Below are 22204 nucleotides of genomic sequence, written 5' to 3'. Positions count from 1 at the left end.
GGAAAAGTGGTCTGAGGAGAGGGATAATGGGCATGCTCCGGGCACACAGCGGGCTGCTCAGACCTTGACCCCTTGCCCGGTTCACAGGGCTCCCACACAGACCTTCTAGAAGGTATTGAAGTATAAGCATGGGCTCAAGGAGCACTTGTGGGTGATTCTTACAGGCGAGGCCCCAACCCCTGGTGCACTGGGAGGACCTGGCTCTTTGCACGTGCCAGAAGGTCCTCTGTACCCCCGTTTGCCCAACTTCTCCCTCAGGAAGCTACCGCCTGAGGGGTGGTGGTTTCTGCCGCCCAGATGGGGCCGTCACAGCGTCTTCATGTGCATTAGTGTTGCTGGCTCCAGCCAAGCTCCGAAGCTGATGCCAAATTAAATGTCAGTTGCTTTGAGGATGGTCGGCTTCCTCCCCGGAAGGAGCTAACAGCCACACAGCTGAGTCTTATGCCAGACTATGAACCCTTGTGTGTCTACGCTGGGTGTCTGTTCCCTGCAGAGCTTATTTCCAAGAGTCGGTGTGTGAATGCACACACACGCACACACACACACACACACACACACACTCACTCACTCACTCACATGCTATCTGCACTCTCATGTCTGCCTTTGCAAAGTCCTTGTCTTATCACCCATCAGACACGTGACCTTGAGCGAAGCCCTGGATCTCTTAAGTTCTTTTTTTTTTTTTAAAGATTTTATTTATTTATTTATTTGACAGAGAGAGAGACACAGCGAGAGAAGGAACACAAGCAGGGGGAGTGGGAGAGGGAGAAGCAGGCTTCCCGCGGAGCAGGGGGCCCGATACGGGGCTCGATCCCAGGACCCTGGGATCATGACCTGAGCTGAAGGCAGACACTTGATGACTGAGCCACCCAGGCGCCCCTGGATCTCTAAGTTCTGATGTTGGCATCTGCAACGTGGTGGTATAGAGTCTGCCTGGAGGTCACGTGAGGATGAAACTGGGTGCTTGTGATAGAGCCTGGTGAGGCCCCCGCGGTCATCACATGACACGGGATACCAACTGCTGTGATGTGAAGGCTCTGTCATGTGTGCTGGGTGCCTCAGATGTCATCAGTGCCTGGACACTGTGCCACATGCGGGAGCATCCATTGTTGACCAGCCTGTGTTTTGTTTCCAGTTCAGGACCTCAAGGGGCTTGGCTATGAGAAAGGGAAGCCCGTAGGTCTGGTGGGTGTCACGGAGCTGTCAGATGCCCAGAAGAAGCAGCTGAAGGAGCAACAGGAGGTAAGTCTGGAGCCGAGCAGGCAGGCTCCAGAGGGGCTGGTGGAGTATCGTCCCCCACCTCATCTCACAGTTCAGTGGTCGTGCCGTGTTCTTTCTGAGCCTCCCTGTGCTGGGTGGGTCCCACAGTCAGGGGAGAGGTCCTTGGGCAGCAGGCCCCTGTCAGCCGCATTCCACCTCCCAAGGGCCCGCCCCAGCTTGCGTTGGCCCCAGAGCCGAGGCCTTCTCACACTGCCTGGGCAGCCCCTGAGGCTGGTGCTCTATAGCTACTCCTCAACACGCTTGTGGGCTCTTTCTGACTAGGTGGTCTCCTTTTTTAAGTTTCCCTTCCAGTGCTCCCCAGCAGCCAGTACAGGACAGGCCTGGCTAGCACTGGGGGCCCTGAATGGTATGACAAATGCTCAGTTGGTATTGGGCTGTGATTGGGGTGAGGGCTGGCTTGGTCTCTCTGCTGCTTTCCTGGGGGGCACTCCAGGCACCTGTCTGTTGGTCCTTGGGGACACTCAACCCCAGTCACCTCCTCCAGGCTGGCAGCCCCATCACCTCACCTTCAACCGTTCTGTGGTCAGGGGCCTGCAGTGCCCTCCTCTGGTGTCCACAGCAAGGGTGCCCAGGATGTGCTGGGTTCTAGGCCAGACTGGGTGAGGCGGAGAGGGGTCCTCCCTGCTCACCACGGGGATTCAGGGAGCCCAGGGCGTGCCCTGGTACCAGCCCTCGTGTCTCCTCGAGCACTCGCTCTGGGCCCTGTTCCCGTGTCTGCCCCGGGGGGGGGGGCAGGGGGCAGAGAGAGGAAGGGTGAGGGCGCCTGACGTGCGCAGGGAAGGCAGAGGGGCCGGCCTCCTGCACGTGCGCCCCCCGGCGCCGCTCACTGGTGCGTGCCGCCCGCAGATGCAGCAGATGTATGACATGATCATGCAGCACAAGCGCGCAATGCAGGACATGCAGCTGCTGTGGGAGAAGGCCCTGCAGCAGCACCAGCACGGCTACGACAGCGACGAGGAGGTGGACAGCGAGCTGGGCACCTGGGAGCACCAGCTGCGGCGCATGGAGATGGACAAGACCCGGGGTGCGGGCGGGGCGTGGCCCGGGGTGCCCGGGGAGGCTGGGAGCCCCCACTCGCCTGCTCAGGGAGGCACCTGGGGTCTTAAGCTGCCTGCACGACGTGTAAGGCCTGGAGCGAGAGACTCGGCTTCTCTGCCTCCACACCTCGGTGGGAAGAAGTAGCTCTGTGAGCGCCCGGGGCCGTTCGAACCTGGCACTCAGCAGGGCTGCCTGGGGGGGCAGGGTTTGGGTCAGGGCCTCTGCCAGCTGCCTCGTTCCCCCACCACCTGAGGCCCCGCACCCCGCCCCAGACTCACACCTGTGCCAGGGGGTCACCTGGCCCGCTCTCCGCGCTCTGCCTTTCTCTCACTTTCCACACACACCCCCCTCCCCGCTTCTCTGGGCAGAGTGGGCTGAGCAGCTGACAAAGATGGGCCGCGGCAAGCACTTTATCGGAGACTTCCTGCCACCAGATGAGCTGGAGAAGTTCATGGAAACCTTCAAGGCCCTGAAGGTGAGCTGAGAGGGTCCCCGGGCCCCCGCTCCTGTTGTGGGCTGGCCGGCAGGCAGCCATGCCAGTGGCCCAGGCGCCTGAGGCAATCTCGGGGGCCCCCCTTCATTCACAGGGGGAGCTGGGCCCTCTCGCCTCGGGAGGCATCTGTTGATGATAGACACCGTCTGTGGAGGGAATTAGCAGAAAGCAGCCCAGCTGCTGCTTTAGAAACATTTTCCAGGGCTTCAGGGAAATTCTGCTTTCGGTGGAGCCAATTAAGTGCAGTTTACAGGCAAAGCGTTTCTCAAGACAGAAGCCCCCATGGACTGGGTTCTCCAGAACAAAAATTCACATTCCTGCCATGCTGCCATCATGCTTTTCTCTGAGGAGAGATAGCTGACAGGGCACATCCCATGTCATCTTTTGGGGGATTTTTTAAAAACTGCTTTGTACCGCATAACCTCATCAATAAGGCCGTCACCTTATTGACCCCATCTTTTTAGCATTCTGTGTAACGAATTGCCCTCAGAACCTAGGACTTGACTTTACTGATGAACCATTAATCTTTCCCATGGTGGGTGAAGCCTCTCTGACCTGTCACCTTGCCCTCATTGACTTTGCCACCAGGCAGCTTGGTACAAAGTCTGACCCTGGGGACCCTGAAAAGGAGCATCTTGGTCTGTTCTTAAGGAATCTGACCTGGTACAGAGGCTGCAGATGGGCAGATGGTCCCAGCGGCCAGTCAGGCCATTGGTGGTGGGAAGGGGTGGTATTCAGGCCAGAGCCGGGACCCGGGACAGTTGCAGCCCTGGTGGATGACAGCCACCTCCTTGCCCTGCAGGAGGGCCGAGAGCCTGACTACTCAGAGTACAAGGAGTTCAAGCTGACAGTGGAGAACATCGGCTACCAGATGCTGATGAAAATGGGCTGGAAGGAGGGCGACGGGCTGGGCTCAGAGGGCCAGGGCATCAAGAACCCGGTCAACAAGTGAGTGTATGCGCCCTCTGCCACTCCTCCTGCTGGCACCAGCCCGGCCCCCTGCTCACTTGGCCCTGTCATTCCCCCCCCCCTGCAGAGGCACCACCACAGTAGATGGAGCAGGCTTTGGCATCGACCGGCCAGCTGAGCTCTCCAAGGAGGATGATGAGTATGAGGCCTTCCGCAAGAGGATGATGCTGGCCTACCGCTTCCGGCCCAACCCCCTGGTGCGTGTGTCCCCAGCGCCCCATATGGCTCCTGGCTGGGCTGCCCAGAATCTCAGCACGGGGGTGGCAGTGCTGGTAACAGAACTGTCTCTCCTTCCCCAGTCCAGCTAAGCCAGGTCTCACTAGCAACTCCCCACCTCTCCACCTGCCCTCCCCTCTGTGAGCTCAGCTGTCCCTGGAACATTCTGGGCAGGAGGAACCACTGTGTTTAGCATTGACCCCCTCCCCTTTTTCTTTTTTGCCTCTCACAGAACAACCCCAGACGGCCTTACTACTGAGTATTCTGGAAAAACGCACAATTGTATTTTCCAAACGACCGACCTTCCCTGGACTGTGGAATGTTCTGGCCTGCATTTCTGCCTGCCCTTCCCGTTGTCTCAAGTGTCATGCCGTGTATTAAAGTTCCAGTGCTTGCCTACCAGGGCAGCCTGGTTTTTGCCATCACCAGAAACCCCTCTGTTTCCGTAGCAGCGGGGCTGGGCTGGGCAAATGGGGCTGGGATGCTGCTGGGAAAGCTCCCTGGTGCCTGAGAAATACGAGAGAACCATCTAGAAATCTGTCTATGGGGCCCCTCACCATCAGCCTGGGTTAGAGTTGAGGGGAGGATCCACAGATCCTCTGAGAGAGACTGGTGGCTGACCAGCCAACACCTGGCTGCACCTGCACCAGGGGCATTAGGGACCTCCCAGTGTAGCACTGTGCTGCAGGAGTTAGGTTGGAAGGGGTCCCCAGACAGGGCCCAGCCCTCTTCAGATCTGCGGGGCAGGTGGACCCAGGGCACACCTGTGCCAAGTCACCCCACCAGCAGGTGGCGTTGACAGCTCCTCCCCAAAGCTTGTCTGTGACAGCTGCAGCCCAGGCTACCCCAGTAAGCCAGTGGGGTGGACACAGGAGTCCCTGGGGCTCGTGCCTTTAGGGGACGACTCTGTGGACAGATGCAGCATGCCAGGTGCTCCCTACATCTCCAGAGCCTGCACCTCATATTTGTGCCAAGACTACCTGGGGATCTCATTCAATTGTAGCTGCTGAGTGAGCAGCTTGGGTGGGGTCCTAGGAATCCAAGAGGCATGCTTAAAGTATGAGCCCTGAGGGGATCCCCACAACCCATCCATCTGCCCACACATGTGCCTAGTGGGTCCTGCTCAACCCCTGTGGGCTCAGGGGCTTGAAGACTCCAGCTGGAGTTGGGCTTCTGGGCCAGCCTGCATCTCGTAGTCATTTAGTAAACAGCACCAACTGTGTGAACCGGGTGGATAGGCTCTGCTCCCTGGCAGCCAGTCTGTTGTGTACATGGTGGTGAACCTGAGACTGATAAATGCAAAGAGGAACTGGGTGCTGTCTTGGCGGCAGCCTGGGGAGTGTCTCAGTATGGGGGAGGAGGGCACCCAGGGACTGGAGTCTCAGCACAAGAGCCCAGGCTGGGATGACATATACCACCCTGTCTCCCTTCCATAGACACTGTGCCCAGGGCAGGGCCAGGGGTGACATTCCCACGTGTGGAGGCTGCCCAGTGGTCCCAGGTCTTGAGCACAAGAGTAGCTCTGGGCAGCCAGAGGTTCCAATGATAGGGACCCTAGGCCTTGGTCCCAGGCACCTCGCCATCCAGGTCAAGGTCACCCTTCAATTGAATTAGTGACCTGGAGGTTCTCCAGACTCAGCCCATGGACTTTACCCCCAAGCAAGTGGAGAGGTGGAAGAGAATGGCCCCCAAATTCGGTGTGCATGTACATGCACATCCCAGACACAGATGCAAGGCCAGGTTGCTAGAGAGATCTGGATCAGACACCCCTGCCCTTGGAGGAGGAGGAGCGGGGCTGGGGTGGCAGAGAGGGCTACCTGGAGGAGGGGACATTGGGATCTGCTTTAAGGGCTGAGGAAATACTAGAGGGTCCATCTTGCAGACAGGAAAGAGGCCGGGGGGTGGGGTGTTGGCACCGCTAGAGTTGGGAAAAGTCAAGAAATGAGACTGGAGCCTCAGGTCAGCCCAGAGGAACCTGAACTTAACCCGTGGGCAAGGGACAACTGGGGAGGGAGGCTAGGAGGGAGGCTGTCAGGTCGGTGGCCAGAAGATCATCTTGTCACCCAGGCTTAGAGATGGGACCCAGGTGGCACAAGGCCCAGGGGCTGCATGGGAAAAGGGTGAGGGTTAGAATCTTCCCCACACACAGACTGTGGGCCTCCCCAAAGGCACCTGCTCACTGTTTTCCAGCAGCCGCCAGTAACACATGGGCAAGAGTCCAAAGTGGGTTGGAGACAGCTGCCTCCTAATTCTCTCCCCACCCTACTATAGTCCCCTCCCTGGCGCAGCCCGCCCCCCTCACTCCATGCCCTTTGCATTTTCCCCTGAACCAAGCACCGCCTCCTGCAGGCTGTTCAGAATCCTCCCTCAGCTATCCCCTCTGAGCCCCCCACCACACCCCAACCCCAGGTCTGAGCTATTCTTGCCAGAAACACTGTTCTAAACTCACCAAACTAGCAATCCACGCCTAGTCTAAGCCCACCCTTTGGACTCCCTCCCTTTGACACCACCCACTGAGCCAAGGGGCATAGCCTCAGCTGCCCACGAGGTGCCCAGGCTACATGGAAGGAACACAGCACATACAGTCCTTCAAGGGACCCGCCCAACCCATGACCTTGACGGCCTGCCTTGAGATGATCCCCAGACCCAGTCAAAAGCTTTACACCCGGACATGTGTTTAAATGTGTGTGGCCGCTGAGTGAACACTCAAATCCAAGGGCCCTGCAGGCAACTCCTTGTGTCCAAGCGACTGAGGTTCCTCCATTAGCGCAGAATGCCGCCAATGCCCCCTTGATCCTAGGGGTAAGAAGGTCTAGGGAATGTGGAATTAAAAAGGGTCCCCTTCAGGGTCGAGGTAGGTACACCGGTGGCTTAGGACGGAGAAAGCAGAAGTGCAGAAGGAGGCCTGGAGAACAAATTCCCTTAGAATGAAGCTGCTGGCCCAGGGCCTCCCAAGTTGCAGTCCCGGGCCTCACGAGCGGAAGCGTCGGGAGACATGGTGTTCTAGCCTTAAATAGTGAAGCTGAGGCTGGGCGACCGGGAAGGCCGCTGAGAACCGCGCTGAGTCCGGTGACGGTGAAGCCGGGGGAGGAGTGGGGGAAGGGACCGCTTCAAGGGGGAGGGGCCTCAGAGGCTCCCCGGGAGCGCGGGGACGGTCAAGTCAAGGCGGCCAGACCAGGGCGCAGCGGCGGGCGACCTTTGCGCAGGGCGGGGCGGGGCCGGGTCCCCGGCACCCTCCCCCCATCCCAGACGCGCGGCCGCGGAGGAGCCGAGCGCCCTGGAGGCCGTGCCGGAACCGAGCCGGGGTCCGGGCGCCGCCACTATGGACATCCCGCCGCTGGCCGGCAAGATCGCGGCTCTGTCGCTCGGTGCCCTCCCCTGGTCCTATGCGCTCAACCACGTCTCGGCGCTCTCGCAGTGCGTGAGGGGAGGGGCCAGGGCGGCCTCCAGGAGGGGGGCGGGCGGCGGCCGCGGGCTGCGGAGCCGGGTTGGCGGTGGCGGGGAGAGAGGATGCGCGGGCGGCGAGCCTGGCTCCCCCGAGCCCTGAGTCCCTGCGCAGCTTCTGCCAGGAGGAAGGGACCTAGGCCAGAACTACCCCCAGCCCCTGAAGTGCCCTCTCCGCCGGCCAGGAGGCTGTGTGGTGGGGGTGGGGGCGGTCCTGGGACGTTTAGGGCTTGAGGAGAAAGGAGGCTGAGAAGCAGAGCCCCCCCACAGGGCAGAGTTTTGGAGGGTTTCTGGGGTTTCCCAGGGATGTGCCCAGCTCCAAAGTTACCAAAGGTCAAAGTATTGCCCCAGATAAGGGCCTGATGACCCAGCTCTTGACACATGGACACTCGGACATGCGTTCTATTCCACCAACCCTAGCAGATGGCCCCTCCATTGCCTGTCGGAGGCTTGAGACTTTCTTCTGTTAAGGTTTGGCCCACCCTGTCTTTAGCCTCAGTTTCGCCTACATGCTGTGACCTCCCTTGTCTCCTAAACTAAACCCCAGCCCTGTGGATCCTGCCACTGGAGTACCAGGCATATGCAAGCCCCTCACACTCCCAAACCTGGCTCAACTCAAGACAGGGTACAGGGAGTATTGCCTGTGGGGTTGGCTCCTTGGGTAAAAATTCCTGGCTCCATCCCCTTGGATGAATGAGTCAGGTTGCTTCTGGGAGCCTGAGTTTCTTCAGTGTGTAATGAACATAATCCTCGACCTCGTCCCATAGTTATAAGGATTACAAATTTTGTGCAAAGACTTGTGTGGTCTTATCTGATGACTATAATTGTCATTGTTGGTCCGATGGGGCCAGGATGGGGATCTTAGGTGTCAGAGAGGTCCATGAGAAGGTAGGAGCCTGGACAAAGTGTAGAGGAGTCTGGGACCCTGGATAGCTTTCCCAACCACCCACTCTGCCCCACCTGTGTTGGCGGCTTCCAACCTAATTTCTATTTCTTATCTATGCAACTGGTTGACCTGTCTTATCTGGTTGATGGGACAGATCAGGGTAGGGGTGGGGTGGAGTTGACAGAAGCATTTGGACTTCAGCTAGGAGGAGTCAGGAGTTTCAGAAAGTGAGGTGTACAGTGCTGAGCACTAGAGACCTGGCAGGGGCTTGGGAGCTGGGTCTGACCACAGAGTGGCTTGGTGATGTTGAATGACTGACAGCAAATTGAGTTAAACACGTATCAGCAAGTGACGGGATGGACTGTAGAGTCAGAAAGAGTTGACTGATGCCCCCTCTGTACTTGGCCTAAGTTGGGCAATGATTCTAAGGAGTCAGGGAGGGTTTCCTGGAGGAGGAGCCATGAAAGATAGGCCATGAAGGATGAGTAGGCATTTGCCAAGTGGAAGAGACTTCTGGAAGGAGTTTCCAGGAAGGAGAAACAGCTCAGGCAACAGCCTAGTGATGGGAAAGGGTAGTTGCAGGGAACGAGATTCCTGGATGGAAAGACACTTCAGTCTCAACATCTGGAGCACCCTAGAATCTGCTTTTGCCCTCACCAGGGTGGGTGGGGCCTCAGCACTGGGCCTGGCCTCTCTGACTTGTTTTCCCTCTCCACAGCCCCCTGGGGCTGGCATTGGTGAGTGCCTTGATCCTGGGTCTGCTTTTTGTGGCTATCTACAGTTTGTCCCCCGGCGAGATCTACTATGACCCACTCTATGCTGGTGAGTCAGTCGGAGAGAACTGTGTGAGCAGGGGCCTCCGCCATCCCCTTGAAGGGCTCCCATCAGGCTGGAGAACCTCAAAAAGACTGGAGAAACTTCATTGGTTGGGGAACCTCAGAGGGCCTACCCCTTCAGACGTGGGGCTCCTGAGAGCAGGACTGTATCTTCCCATCAGACTGGGAACCTCTGAAAGACCACACTCCCTCATCACTTGGGATTTCCTGAGGGCAGGGTCAGTGCCTTCTCAGCCTGAGGCCTCCCAAAGGCAGGGACTGTGCCGCCTCAAGAGGCAGGGCTGTCGGTCCTGTGACCTGTGGAGGGGCGACTGGGAGCAGTTGGGTGTGGTTCCTTGCCTGGACTCTGGTTCCCAGACAAGTGGCCTCAGGCCTCCCCCACGTCCGGGCCATGCCCTGCCCACTCTCCCCACAGTGTTCGCTGTCTTTGCTTTCACCTCGGTGGTGGACCTCCTTATTGCTCTCCAGGAAGATGGCTACGCGGTGGGCTTCATGGAGTTCTTTACCAAGGAGGTATGTAGGGGGCCGCCCGGGATGCCTCCTGCCCTGCTGCCCAGCTGAGCCCTGACCTGCCCCTGCAGGGAGAGCCGTATTTGCGCACTGCACATGGAGTCTTCATCTGCTACTGGGATGGCACGGTTCACTACCTCCTCTACCTGGCCATGGCTGGTGCCATCCACAGAAGGTGCATGGTGGGGGAGTGGAGGGGGGTGGCACCTGGATCCTGGGAGGGAGATCAAGTTCTCGGGGGGGGGGGGTCCCATGCCTGGGTGCAGTCAGCAGTGTCTGTAGGGGAAATCAGGCCTCTCTAGGGCTCCAGCCAGGAGTGGCCAGGAGAAGGTTCCAAGGAATGTTACCGGTGTAAGTGGTAGTCAGCTCTCTTCTCTTGTACACCCCTGTGCCTAAGCAATCACTTCTGTCCCTGGACAGATGGTCTGTTCAGTCCCTCATTCATCTCCCTGTTGTCCCTTCTGTCCTGGACAAAACTGGGAGGGACCCAGAGCTGGGGAGCCCAGGGTGGACTCTGGGCCATGGCTAGGGCTCTGAGACTGGGGAACAGGCATCTGTTGGTCACCCCTCCATCCCCCACCCTAGGAAGAGATACCGGAACCTTGGACTGTACTGGCTGGGATCTTTCATCATGAGCATCCTGGTGTTCCTCCCAGGAAACATCCTTGGTAAGGACTGGACTTTGAAGGATCCCGTCTCCTCAGGCTGGGTTACTGTCCTGTGCCTAGAAGGTTCATAGGTAGGTCTTGGGAGGTAGAAGGGAGAGGCAGCCCAGTATGTGGGGGTGGCTGAGCAAGAGGGACACCCAAGATGTATCCAGGAGAAGCAAAGAACAACTGAAATATAGAAGCCATATCCAGAAAATAAATCGAGGCAGGCCAGGCTGAGGAGTCTGGACACCATCTTATGAGCACTGGGGAGCCAGAGGTGCTAGAGCTTGAATAAAGACTGCATTTATGAATTATTACTTCCAGCCAGGGATTCTGGTGTGACTCACCTATGGGTCTGGCCAGGCCTGGGTGATCCTTGATGAGTGACATCCCCCTCTCTCCTACCATGACAGGTAAATACAGCTCAGAGATCAGACCTGCCTTCTTCCTTGCCATCCCCTATGTGCTAGTCCTATGCTGGGCTGGCACGAGGGTCTTCAACCAGTCCCGGGCACCAACCTGCTGTACCCCCGATGTGGTAAGTACCTTGCCGCCAGACAGTTCCTTGTGCCAACATGCCTGAATGCCCCTCCCCCCCAATTAGAGTTGCTTCTGATCAAAAACATTGCCTCTTTGGAAGGATCTCGTTGGCCTTTAGGAAAGAAGAGATGAGCCTTTATCGAGTGCCTGTTGGATACCCGACTTCTCACACTGTCTCTCTCCCATGGGGCAGGTACAGGAGGAACAAAGAAAGGGCATCCTGCGACGCCCGGTTGACCTGGCCCTTGTCATGTACCTCACCCTCGCTGGGTTCTTCACCCTCTTCCGGGGCCTGGTGAGTCTGCAGTGGCCAGCCTACCTTTCTTCTACCTCCAACCCCCTTTCCTGTCCCCACCAACCATGTTCCTTTCACCAGTGCAAAAAGGCCACTGCTCTCCTGTCTGGTCATCCAGGGAAGTTCTTCATCAAGTCTGATCTGAGTGTTCCAGGACAAAGCCCCATTCTCTGTAATCTTCCCAACAAAGTGAAAGAACCAAGCCTCAGGGAGGCCAGAGCAAGGGGTATGGGAGGGTGGAGAAGGCTTCTTGTGGGAAAAATGTTTGAGGTGGGTTGTTGGTTTGTCTGTCTGCCCCAGGTGGTGCTTGACTGCCCCACAGATGCCTGCTTTGTCTACATCTATCAGTACGAGCCCTACCTACAGGACCCTGTGGCCTATCCGAAGGTGCAGGTGAGAGGGCAGATGGGAAGAGAGGGCCATAGGGTCCTGCCATCGGTAGAGGTCTAGTAAGTCCTCTCTGAAGCAGGTACCAGAAACACAAGTCAATCTGTATCTGTTGTCCTACCAAAAATGTCTGTCTTCCAAAATGAAGACAGATATGGTCTTCAAGTATGGCTGGATCTAGGAGCTAAGGATAACTGTCTCTGGGCTCTGCTTTCTTTGCATGGACTCCACTCCCAGGTAGTCACTTTGTGGGACTGTGGTGACAGCCCTGGGCAGCAACAGTCCTCCATCTGCCCTACTTAGCCACCCCAGAGGAATGTGAGCGATTATTTCTCCAGAGCTTAAGCACAAATCTCAGGCAGACTCTGATTGGCCCACGTGCCATCATCACTGAATAACATGCACATCCTGTCACTGATCATTATGGCCAGGGGGGCTGGAGTGTTCCAGTTCCCAGGCCAGGGTCACATGCCCCTTCTGGAGTAATGTGGGTGGGCTCAGTGTGTGTGTGCATGTGGTGGCAGTGGTTGGGGGAGGGGCAGATATTGTGAGGAGCAATGTGCACAGGGTTGGGACGGGCAGAGAGCCCCCATCCTGAGTGGGTTCTGAGGCTGGCCAGATCCTCCCTCCACCTCAGGGGGCTCAGGGAAGCCGCTGCTGCTCATCCTGTGGTTTGTATGCCCCTCAGATGCTAGTGTACATGTTCTACGTGCTGCCCTTCTTTGGCCTGGCTGCCTATGCCCTCATCTTCCCTGGCTGCTCTTGGCTGCCTGACTGGGCCTTGGTGTTTGCTGGAGCTGTTGGCCAGGTATGGTAGGGTGTGGGGGAGGTGCGGTGGGGTCTGTAGGGAAAGAAAGTTTCTGTCTACCCATCAATTGCTTTTGTGCTTTCCCTGAGCAGGGGGATGCTGAGCCTCTGAGAGGCCCCAGCCCCAGCCTGATACCTTAGGATTCCCTAGTCTCGGGGAGAAAGTACCTGACACTAACACTCCCAACCCCATGGTGGCGGGGGGAGGGGGTCAGAACTGGAGAGAGGTAAAGATAAGGGCTGAGAGCAATTCCAGAAGGGGAAGATTTCCTAGGACACTGAGCCTAGGAGCTGGGCTTTGATGTATGGGTATGAGTTCTCTAGGCAAGGAAGAGCATTTCAGGAATTGGAACAGCATAAAGATGCTAAGGGGGATAATGGTTTAGCAGAGCCACAATATGGATAGAGGCAGAGGCAAGAGAATTTGAGAGCTAGATGCTGAGGGCTTTGAACTCTGAGCTTGGAAGAGCCATGGAATGTGTCTGAGCTGTAGAGGGCCCAGTCAGAGCTAGGGGGCCTGTTTCAGGGTTCCTGATGGAAAGTGATAAAGCCTGGGCCTAGGCCTGAGCAGTGGAGGCCAAGAAGACATCCCCAGGGTAGAATCAACAGGATTTGTGTCAAGTGTGCTGCTTGGGGTAGGGAAGAGCAAGAGGAGGAACTGGACCCAGGTCAAGGAGATGGGAAACAGGGAGGGCCCAGCAGAGAGTGAAGATGGTTCTGGTTAGACAGCTGGGGAGAGGCTCACACACAGATGGACAAGGACACAGGAAATGTGGGGACAGGGAAATTTAGAGGCAGACAGATGGGCTAGAGAAGGGAGACAGGCCAGCAGCCAGTGAGAGGGACAGAGACCCTCTGGGCTCCCTAGGGTGGGATGCTGGTGATGCTGGGACTTGTTCTTTCCTGGCCCCTGACATGCATCCTCTCTGTATGGCCACTAGGCACAGTTCTCGCACATGGGTGCCTCCATGCACGTGCGCACGCCCTTCACCTACCGTGTGCCTGATGACGCCTGGGCCTGCTTCTTCGGGTGCAACCTGCTGTATGCGCTGGGTCCCCATCTGCTGGCCTTCCGCTGCCTGTGGCGGCCTGCTTTCTTCCTGCGCCCACCCCCTGGTCCCCTGGACCGCCACAAGAAGGATCACTGAGAGTGCTGGGGACTCCCCAGGACTCTGTTTCCATGCCCAGACAGCCCTGCTCTGGGAAGGGTGGGCTGGGTCTTTTAGAGGCAGGAAGTACATCTCCAGGTGTCTTTGGTCCTGGCTATGGTGGTATCAGGCCAACGCATGGGATGGGACAACTAGGGGCCAGATGTTCCCTTTAGAGCCAGACACGCTCAGCTGTCACGGTAGCCCAATCCCACACGGACTGTTCTACTCCAGAATTTACCCATCATACCCCCATGGATCCTTTTAGTAAAAAATAAAACAAAACAAAACAAAACAAAAACAAACAAAAAAATCTTTTGATGCCCAAATATTGCTGCTGCCTGAGTGTTTCGGGATTCAGAGGTGAGGGACCTGCTTCTCAGACCCCATGAGGTCCTACCCATCACTGCCAGCACGAACATCAGGAACTGGAGGTACTGGCCAGCAGAAGTCTGCCTCTGGTTGGCGTGCACAGCTCCATCTTCCAGATGGGGAAAACTGAGGCTCAGAGAGGTCCAAAGACCTGCCTGAGGTCGCAATCAGGAGAGAAACATCCAAAATCCAAGCTCTGACAATAAATTATAATAACTAATTTCGTGGCAGTTATTAAGCTCCTACAATATACCATTACCAAGGGCCAAACTCAAGTGCTACATGCTGGATCTCACCCTACAGTCCAGATGGGGAAACTGAACCTGTAGGCGGTAAAGCTCCTGGTCGGAGGTCATGGCTCCTAGATGCAGCTGAGCTGAAGGACCCAGTGCCAGCCTAGCCCATCCAACCATGGACCCTATAACCCTCTGCTGTATGGTTGGCTCGTGTTCTGGGGAAACTGAGGCTGAAGAGGCAGCCAAGGGGTTGAGGGAAAGTCATATTTTTCCTGATTCAATTTTTGAACTTGGGCAAAGGGCCAGGTTTGGGGGTGACTCAGGCCCAGAGTGGGTCAGGGGCTTGATCAGGCTCCCCTGCTACCTGCTCCTACCAGCATTTATTGGGCACCTATTGTGTGTCTAATCATTGGATCTTCACCAAAGAACCAGCACTCCATTTTCTGGAGGTGGAAACAGGCTGAGACCAAGCCTGTCTTCCAAGGTCCTCCAGCTGGTGAGAGAGTCAGATTTGGACCTGTTGCTGCATATTCCCTCTGCAGAGTGTGTGACTGTTGTGGGGCCCCACCCGCAGAGTGAGCACCTTTTGGGTGCCAGAGCCCAGGACGAGACGATGGCCACCAAGTGACAAATGGGAAAACAGACCTGCAGGCCTAAGCCCCTTTACCTAGCTTACTCAGCCCCTGGCTCACCTTGGGCACCTAGATGGAAGACTCCGTCAGGACCCCCTTCCCTCCATTTTAAAGAGTTAAACTGCGGCCCAGAGGTTCCTCTTCCCGCCCAAGATCAGTCAGCAGGATCAGCGACGTGGTCCTGCATTCACCGTCTAGTGCAGTCCTTCCTCCGCCCGCGCCCGGGTTTCTCCGCGGAGCGCGCGTCGCCGCGTTCCCTTTAAAGCTCCTCCCCGCACCCCCCTCCGCCTCCCTCCTCCCCTTGCAGGCAGACGCCGGGATTGCGCCGCCCGAAGGGACTTGCCCAGTCCTCCCTGGGTGTGCGGGGAGCGCAGTCCCGGCGCGTAGGGGCCGCTCGGCGGGGGCCGCACGGGCAAGATGGTGAGTGGGTCGCGGGCGCGGGTCCCAGTAGGTCCCTCTCTGGGATTCTGTCTCGCTCTGTGTCTGAATCTACGTCCCTCCGTGTTCCTCTTCTCAGTCTCTCCCCGCTCCGTCTCTCCAATCCCTTCCGTCTCTCACCCTCTTGTTATCTCTGTTTCTCGAACTCTGCTTCTCCTTTTATATCCCTCTCCGCCTCTCCCCACTTTTCTCTCCCTCTTTTTGTCGTCCTGGTCCCTTTTCTTTTCCTCTGAGTCTCCGTCTCTCCCTACCTCCAAGCCCCCTCTTGCTCTCTTTGCTCTCTCCCTTTCAGTCTCTGTCTCTCTCCATCTTTCCTTACCCTTCTGTCTCTCCCTCTCTATCCCCATCTCTCCTTGCTTTTTTCTCTGTCTCTGTCTCTTTCCCTTGCCTCGCTCTCTCCCCGTGTCTCTACCTCTCTCCGGCTCTACCCCTTGCGTCCCCCGCCCCCCGCCGCCCCCACACCCCGGCCGGTTTGCTGCAGTCTCCTGGCGCACCGATAACCTTGCCGCTGCCGCTGCTCCAGCTCCTCCCCCCTCCCTCCCAATCCCCGCCAGGGCCGGCCAGAGAAGGGGGCGGAGCTCCGAGCGGCCGGGGTCGGGGTTAGGGGATCTGGCGGGTTGCCCGCGCTGGACTGAGGGCAGGTGAGCCCGGGGGCGTGGGCTTTGCGTAGGAACTAGAGTGTGAAGTCCCGGGAGAATGCGGGGGACAGGGGATGAGGGCTGGAAAGGGTCTGCCAGCTTTCTGGGACCTGGCCGGGGTGGGGACCTGGGCATGCGAGAAGTCCGCGCCGTGGGGAACGAAGGTCAGGGGGCTAGTCCTCCGACAGGCAAAGCCCACGAGGCTGGACTGAGTACCCTGTGCCCCCAGGTGTGTGCTCGGGCGGCCCTCGGTCCCGGCGCGCTCTGGGCCGCGGCCTGCGGAGTCCTGCTGCTCACGGCCCCCGCAGGGGCGCAGCGCGGACGCAAGAAGGTCGTGCACGTGCTCGGTGAGTCTGGATAGCGGAAGCGGGTCTTGCCCCGCAGGAGCCGTGGCTTAATGTGATTGATTGCCTGGCTGCAGGGAGCATATAGGGGGTAGGGTATGGAGCGTTCCTGACGGTCATACTCCCCCCCCCAACCCCTCCTCCTCTGAGTCCCAGTTCCCTTTCCTGATATCCTTTAACCTTACGATCCCCTGACCTCGGCCCAAGCTTTCTTCCCACAACACTTCCCTGGGATCCCCTTCCCCGGGTTTCCCACCCCGCCCCCTGGGACCTCTTCTGAACCCTGCTTGGCCCTCCCGCAGAGGGTGAGTCGGGCTCGGTGGTGGTGCAGACGGCGCCGGGGCAGGTGGTCAGTCACAGGGGTGGCACCATCGTCTTGCCCTGCCGCTACCACTATGAGGCAGCCGCCCACGACCACGACGGCGTCCGTCTCAAGTGGACTAAGGTGGTGGACCCACTGGCCTTTGCCGACGTCTTCGTGGCGCTGGGCCCCCAGCACCGAGCATTTGGCAGCTACCGTGGGCGTGCGGAGCTGCAGGGAGATGGACCTGGGGATGCCTCCCTGGTTCTCCGAAACGTTACGCTGCAGGATTATGGGCGCTATGAATGCGAGGTCACCAATGAGCTGGAGGATGACACTGGCATGGTCAAGCTGGACCTGGAAGGTAACAGCTTGTGGACGGAATAAAGCATGTGTCTAAGGGAGGAGAGTGGGAAATATTGCAAAGGACAGAAACCAAATCAAGTTGGCCTAAAGGAATTTGAGGCTTGGTAGGGTAGGGTAATCGTTCTGATTTGAGGCGAATTTGCTCCCCAAGAACATCGGCAATGTCTAGAAAGGGGTTGCTGATGGTATCTAGTGGGTAGAGGCCAGGGAGGCTGCAATACATCCTACAATGCACAGGACAGCTCCCCCACAACAAAGAAGGATCCAGTCTAAAATGTCAATAGTAAGGACTTTGGGAAACTCTGGAGGTGAGATCCAGGGAGATCCACTCACACCATATCAGGAATTCCTCCCTCAGCCCTCTTTCCCTAAGTGGGCTTTCTTCAGGCAGGTTTCCCCTGATGGAGCCAAAAAGTAGTGCCAGGCTTCCATCCTCCAACTTAGCAGTTAATTTCCTAGCAGTGCTAGCTAGAGTCCCAGAGTTGTCCCTCATTGGCCCTGGTTAAGTCATGTGCCCATCCATGAGCCAGTCACTGTGACTGGGAGATGGGATGCTCTGATTGGCTGGCTGTGGAACTAAGAGGCGGGGTTTCTACCTGAAGAATTCTCTCCCACCTGGTTTGTCTTTCTCAGTCCACCTGAGAAGATTCTAGGAGAGATTTCAGAATCTGTACCTCCCAACAATAGCAAATAACAATAATAGCAGCAGCTCTTCTTTATTGTCCATATTAAACAAGTCTCTTGTTTAATTTTCCCAAAAACTTTGAGGGAGATGCTATTACCAGCAGATGGGCAACTAGCTCAGAGAGATTAGAACCTTGCTCAGGGTATATGCAAGTGAGTGGCAGAGTTAGGACTCAAGCCTCGGTCTTCAGCCTCTAGGTGTTCTTTCTGGCCTGTTTGTTCCTCCCTGCGTCTCCTGAAAGATGCACCTGCACCTCCAGGGTCTGCCCCTCAAACACACACACAGAATGCTGCTGAGCTGAGCTGACTGTGGGTCCAATGAAGAGCAAGTTTTAAGAACTGAAGGTGGAAGAGAAACCAGTGGGAACTGCCCTGGACAATGCTGGGGATCAAAGAGGTCTTTGCCCAGGGTCATACTTTCAGGGGCTCCCTGTGGGGGAGTCAGCACTGGACACAGACATTCCCAGCTCCATCAGCTCAGGGCTTGACCAGAGGGAAGCTCCCAGTGCTGGGGGAATGTCAGAAGCACTAAAGATTGAAGGGAGAAGTGTTGTGGGGGTTTGGTTTTGAAGGATGAATAGGAGTTCAGCAGATGTAAGAAGTGGAAAGTACATAAGCAGAGGTCTCCAGTGGTGGAAAGGGGATGGATATGATTAAGTATCTTAAGAGGAAGAGTCAAGTGAATCCCAAGCTTACGGCAAAGGGATCACAAGGAGAGTGAGCTTGGGAACAGCGTGGTCGGGTCTAAGTCCAGAGTGAGGGATGGAGTGGAAAGTGTAGGTTGAAGAGTCACGCAGCACCCCAGAATGTTAGGTGGGTAGGGGAGGGCTGGGATTCCCGAGCTGAACCCCCTACGTACGTCCTCCCAGGAGTTGTCTTCCCTTACCACCCCCGTGGAGGCCGCTACAAGTTGACCTTCACGGAGGCGCAGCGCGCCTGCGCCGAGCAGGACGGCATCCTGGCGTCGGCAGAGCAGCTGCACGCGGCCTGGCGCGACGGCCTGGACTGGTGCAACGCTGGCTGGCTGCGCGACGGCTCCGTGCAGTACCCAGTGAGCCAGCCCCGGGAGCCCTGCGGCGGCCTGGGCGGAGCTGGGAGCGCCGGGACGGGCGGCGGCACCGCCTCCGGGGGTGTGCGCAACTACGGCTACCGCCACAATGCCGAAGAACGCTACGACGCCTTCTGCTTCACATCCAACCTCCCGGGTGTGTAGGCCCCGCCCCTAGGAAGGAGACCCCGCCCTCCACAGGCTCGGGGTCCGCCCTGCCAGTGAGGCCCCGCCCCCAGAGAGCCCTCTCCCGGGTCCCCCTCCCTCTCAATCTCTTTCCCACCCTCTCAGTTTCCTCCTTTTAGCCCGTCTATCCACTACGGCCCTTGGGGGTCCAGACCGGGATATCCCAGCCGCGGACTGCCATGGCGCAGCAACCAAGCGCCGCCTGGCATCAACAATAGCCCAGGCCAAGACTGGGGTCCAGGACTGCAGGGGGAGAGGGTGTTCCTGAATCCTCTGGCTGGGGTCCTGGGTTGCAGGCACGTGGGGGTGGGAAGCGTCCTGAATCCCGAGGAGGACAAATCCCGGGAGCGGCCTTAACCACTCTCCCCCACTCCACTGCAGGACGTGTGTTCTTCCTGAAGCCGCTGCGGCCTGTGCCCTTCTCGGGAGCAGCGCGTGCATGCGCGGCGCGAGGCGCGGCCGTCGCCAAGGTGGGACAGCTGTTCGCTGCGTGGAAGCTGCAGCTGCTGGACCGCTGCACTGCGGGCTGGCTGGCCGACGGGAGCGCGCGCTACCCCATCGTGAATCCGCGCGCGCGCTGCGGCGGCCGCCGGCCGGGCGTCCGCAGCCTGGGATTTCCCGACGCCACGCGCCGCCTCTTTGGCGTCTACTGCTACCGTGCACCCGGCGCGCCGGACCCCGCACCTGGCGGCTGGGGCTGGGGCTGGGCCGGAGGTGGGGGCTGGGCCGGAGGGGCGCGCGATCCCGCTGCTTGGACTCCGCTGCGCGTCTAGGCCCTGGGCGCAGTTGTTTGGGGTGCTTGGCGGCTGGCCGAGTGCTCTGCGGTCTCTTGGAGACAGACCACGTGACTGGAGACTGGCCACGCCCCCTGCGGTGCCCTGCGGGCTGACCAGGCCTCCTGTGGTCTTTGAACACTGGCTGCGCCCCCTGGGGTCCTCATAGACTGGCCAGTTCCGGGAGACTGATCAAGCCCCCACCTCTCCTGGACAGTGGATTTCCCCTCCTCCCTCGACTTTCCCCAGGAGATGGGGCATGCCCCCTGAAGACCCCTAGAGGCCAACAGACCCTGAGGTCTTCTGAAGACTGGCCACTCCTCCCGAGGTTACTTGAAAACAGACAGGACCACCCCCCCACCCCACCCCGCGGTCTCCTGGAGGCTGGACCCCCAGGATTATCTGGAGATTGGCCTCAGGCCCTCTGCATCTCCCTGGAGACTGAAGACTGATCCCTTATGGTCATCTGGACACTGAACCCTCTTCCCCCTCACATGTAGAGAAACCTCGGAGCTCACCAGGTGATCACGCCCCCGTGCTCACATGGAGTCTGGGCTTCTGTCCTCTCCCCTGTGGTGACCTGGAAATTGGGTATTCCCATTTTTGCCCCTTTCCCTGCGAATCCCTTGAAGTTTGCAGAATAACAGGCCATGTTCCCAGGTCACCCTGAACAACCCCGCCCCTCCTTTCAGGGGAGACCAGCCTTTGTCTGTCACCACTTAAACAGAATGACATGCCCCTCCCCTCAGGTATCTCTTTGGAGGGAGAAAATCCACTCCCACCTGATGGACGGCCTCTTTCCTGGCTGTCACCAGAGACCATCCCTTGGGCCCAGGGATCCATAGGATCCATGTCACTCACTTGGAGACAAGCTGTCCCACTTCCCATTGTTACCAAGGCGACCAGCCCAACTTCTACCTGTAACCTAGTCGCACAGCCCTTCCCTCATCAGTCACACCCATGAAGATAGTGCCTCCCTCCTCCAGCTGTAACCATGGATACCACACGTTTCCCATCCCACCTCCGGGACACCAGAGAGCTACAACTCTACTTCTGGATGTCCCCATTCTTACCAACAGCCATGAAGACCACCTTCCCCCCCCCAAACTGTCCGGAGAGTGACCCAACATTCAGTTCTCCAGCTCTCACCGTGGGAACAGTCTGCCCCTTTCCCCAGTGCACCCCAGCCCCTTGCCACCCTCCAAACTCTGCCTCCAAGCTGCTAAAACCCCATAGCTATTGCCATGGAGACCAAACTCTGGTATCTGAGGTAACAGAACACCTTACCCCCTAGGCTTTCCCAGGTCAGCAGAGCCCCTGCCCCACCAAACTATCACCATAGAGACTGTCAGCATCGTCCCCATGACAAACAACTCCCAGCTCTCAGGAACTTCTTACCATGGGCCAGAACTGCACCGCTTTGGGCTTCATGTCTGCCCCTTAACCAGATAGGCCCAGCCCCGGGCAGCATGCCCAGATATGGCTGGACTTCTGGAGCTGTTGGACACCCTTCGATTGCACGCTAACTATATCCCAGACAACAGTGCACGAGACACCCTTGCAACCCCCAGGTGTTTGCATTGCCGCCGTACAGATGAGCAAACTGACTCCGGCAGCCCTGGCCCTCTATGCCATGCAAGCACTGGGCTCCCCCCTTCCCTTCTAGACCACATCTCCATTACCACGGAGCTCCTCTCTCCTCTAACTGCCCCCCCTGCCCCACATTTCACTCCTTAGAGATCCAGGAGAGATGGAATGTTTTTAAGCTTCAAAATCCACAGTGAGCTCCAGGTTCTAACGTGCAATTTGTGCTAAGAAGTCAGGACCCAGCCAGACGCCCCCCACCCCCAGTTCAGGAGAGATGGTCCATGAACAAAGCCACTCTATCTATGGGAGACCTCAGCTCCAAGGTCTTCCATGGAGTAGGACAGTGCGCCCTCCTGGACACCCCCCCCCCATTGTCACATCCATCTTGAGGAAACCCAACTGTGAGTTTTGGAATCAGGTGGGCTCAGGTTCGAATTCTGCCTCTGTGACCAAGTGACAAACCCCCTGAGCCTGTTTCCTCCTCCGTACCAGAGCTGTTCTGAGGTCCCAGTGAGTGCAAAGCATACAGCAGGGGCTCAATAAAAAACGTGTGGTTTTGTTTTGTTTTGTTTTGTTTTTTGGGATGAATGAGAAAATGAGACAGCCAGTGGGTAATTGCATCCCCCCTCATTCCTCAGGACCCTCCTCACTTCCCAATTTCTCCCCCTCTGCCTTCCCCCATTCTGCCTTCACTCTCTTCCTTGCATTATCCCCCATGTGTCTGGCCCTTTTCAGCCCTGTCCTGATTGGGTCGTTGACACATGCAGTGATTCCTCTCAACCCCCCAGGCACAAAGTGTGGAAAACTGGATGAAAAATTCTTGCACCAGGAAGGCAGATTGCAATTTTCCCTGGTGAGGAGGTGGAGTTGGGGTGGGGGGGATAGTGGACGGAGAAACATTGAAAGTTTCTGGGATACAAGCAAAGGGAGAAGAGAAAAACATGTAAAAGTGATGAGGCTGTAGACGTGAGATAGTCGATGTTACCACTCATCCTTCAATACCAGATGTGACAGAGCTCCTAGAGACTCAAACCACTCGTCTGAAGGCAGGGCCCAGCCCCTTGGTTAGACTGCCTTGGGCCCCAGCTGGGCCTTCACT

The 22204-nt window shown here is 57.7% G+C and overlaps 3 protein-coding genes across 3 annotated transcripts in view; all 3 read left to right on the top strand.

The window, feature by feature from the left end:
* SUGP1 (SURP and G-patch domain containing 1) overlaps positions 1–4429 on the top strand; it is a 32517-nt gene extending 28088 nt beyond the window's left edge. Inside the window, exons 9-14 of the mRNA XM_025885034.2 lie at positions 1136–1242; positions 2128–2305; positions 2688–2794; positions 3615–3760; positions 3849–3978; positions 4230–4429. Of these exons, the coding sequence (XP_025740819.1) occupies positions 1136–1242; positions 2128–2305; positions 2688–2794; positions 3615–3760; positions 3849–3978; positions 4230–4256 (695 nt within the window). The 3' untranslated portion in view covers positions 4257–4429. The remainder of the gene's footprint in view (positions 1–1135; positions 1243–2127; positions 2306–2687; positions 2795–3614; positions 3761–3848; positions 3979–4229) is intronic.
* A 2720-nt stretch (positions 4430–7149) lies between these two features.
* Positions 7150–14092, top strand: TM6SF2 (transmembrane 6 superfamily member 2). Its single transcript, XM_025885540.2, has 10 exons — positions 7150–7414; positions 9046–9149; positions 9579–9676; positions 9745–9848; positions 10259–10341; positions 10737–10861; positions 11057–11158; positions 11459–11551; positions 12234–12353; positions 13294–14092. Exons 1-10 carry the CDS (start codon positions 7320–7322, stop codon positions 13498–13500), a joined length of 1131 nt encoding a protein of 376 aa, XP_025741325.2. The 5' UTR covers positions 7150–7319; the 3' UTR covers positions 13501–14092.
* A 62-nt stretch (positions 14093–14154) lies between these two features.
* HAPLN4 (hyaluronan and proteoglycan link protein 4) lies at positions 14155–21651 on the top strand. Its single transcript, XM_025885541.2, has 5 exons — positions 14155–15160; positions 16046–16163; positions 16463–16825; positions 18381–18716; positions 19127–21651. Exons 1-5 carry the CDS (start codon positions 15158–15160, stop codon positions 19516–19518), a joined length of 1212 nt encoding a protein of 403 aa, XP_025741326.2. The 5' UTR covers positions 14155–15157; the 3' UTR covers positions 19519–21651.
* Positions 21652–22204: the final 553 nt, after the last annotated feature.

The sequence above is a fragment of the Callorhinus ursinus genome, unplaced genomic scaffold (genome assembly GCF_003265705.2).
Source record: "Callorhinus ursinus isolate GAN/ISIS: 27379988/994484 unplaced genomic scaffold, GSC_fseal_2.0 scaffold15, whole genome shotgun sequence".
NCBI lineage: Eukaryota > Metazoa > Chordata > Mammalia > Carnivora > Otariidae > Callorhinus > Callorhinus ursinus.
The sequence above is the reverse complement of the archived record's forward strand: the minus strand, read 5'-3'. Positions and strand labels throughout refer to the sequence as shown.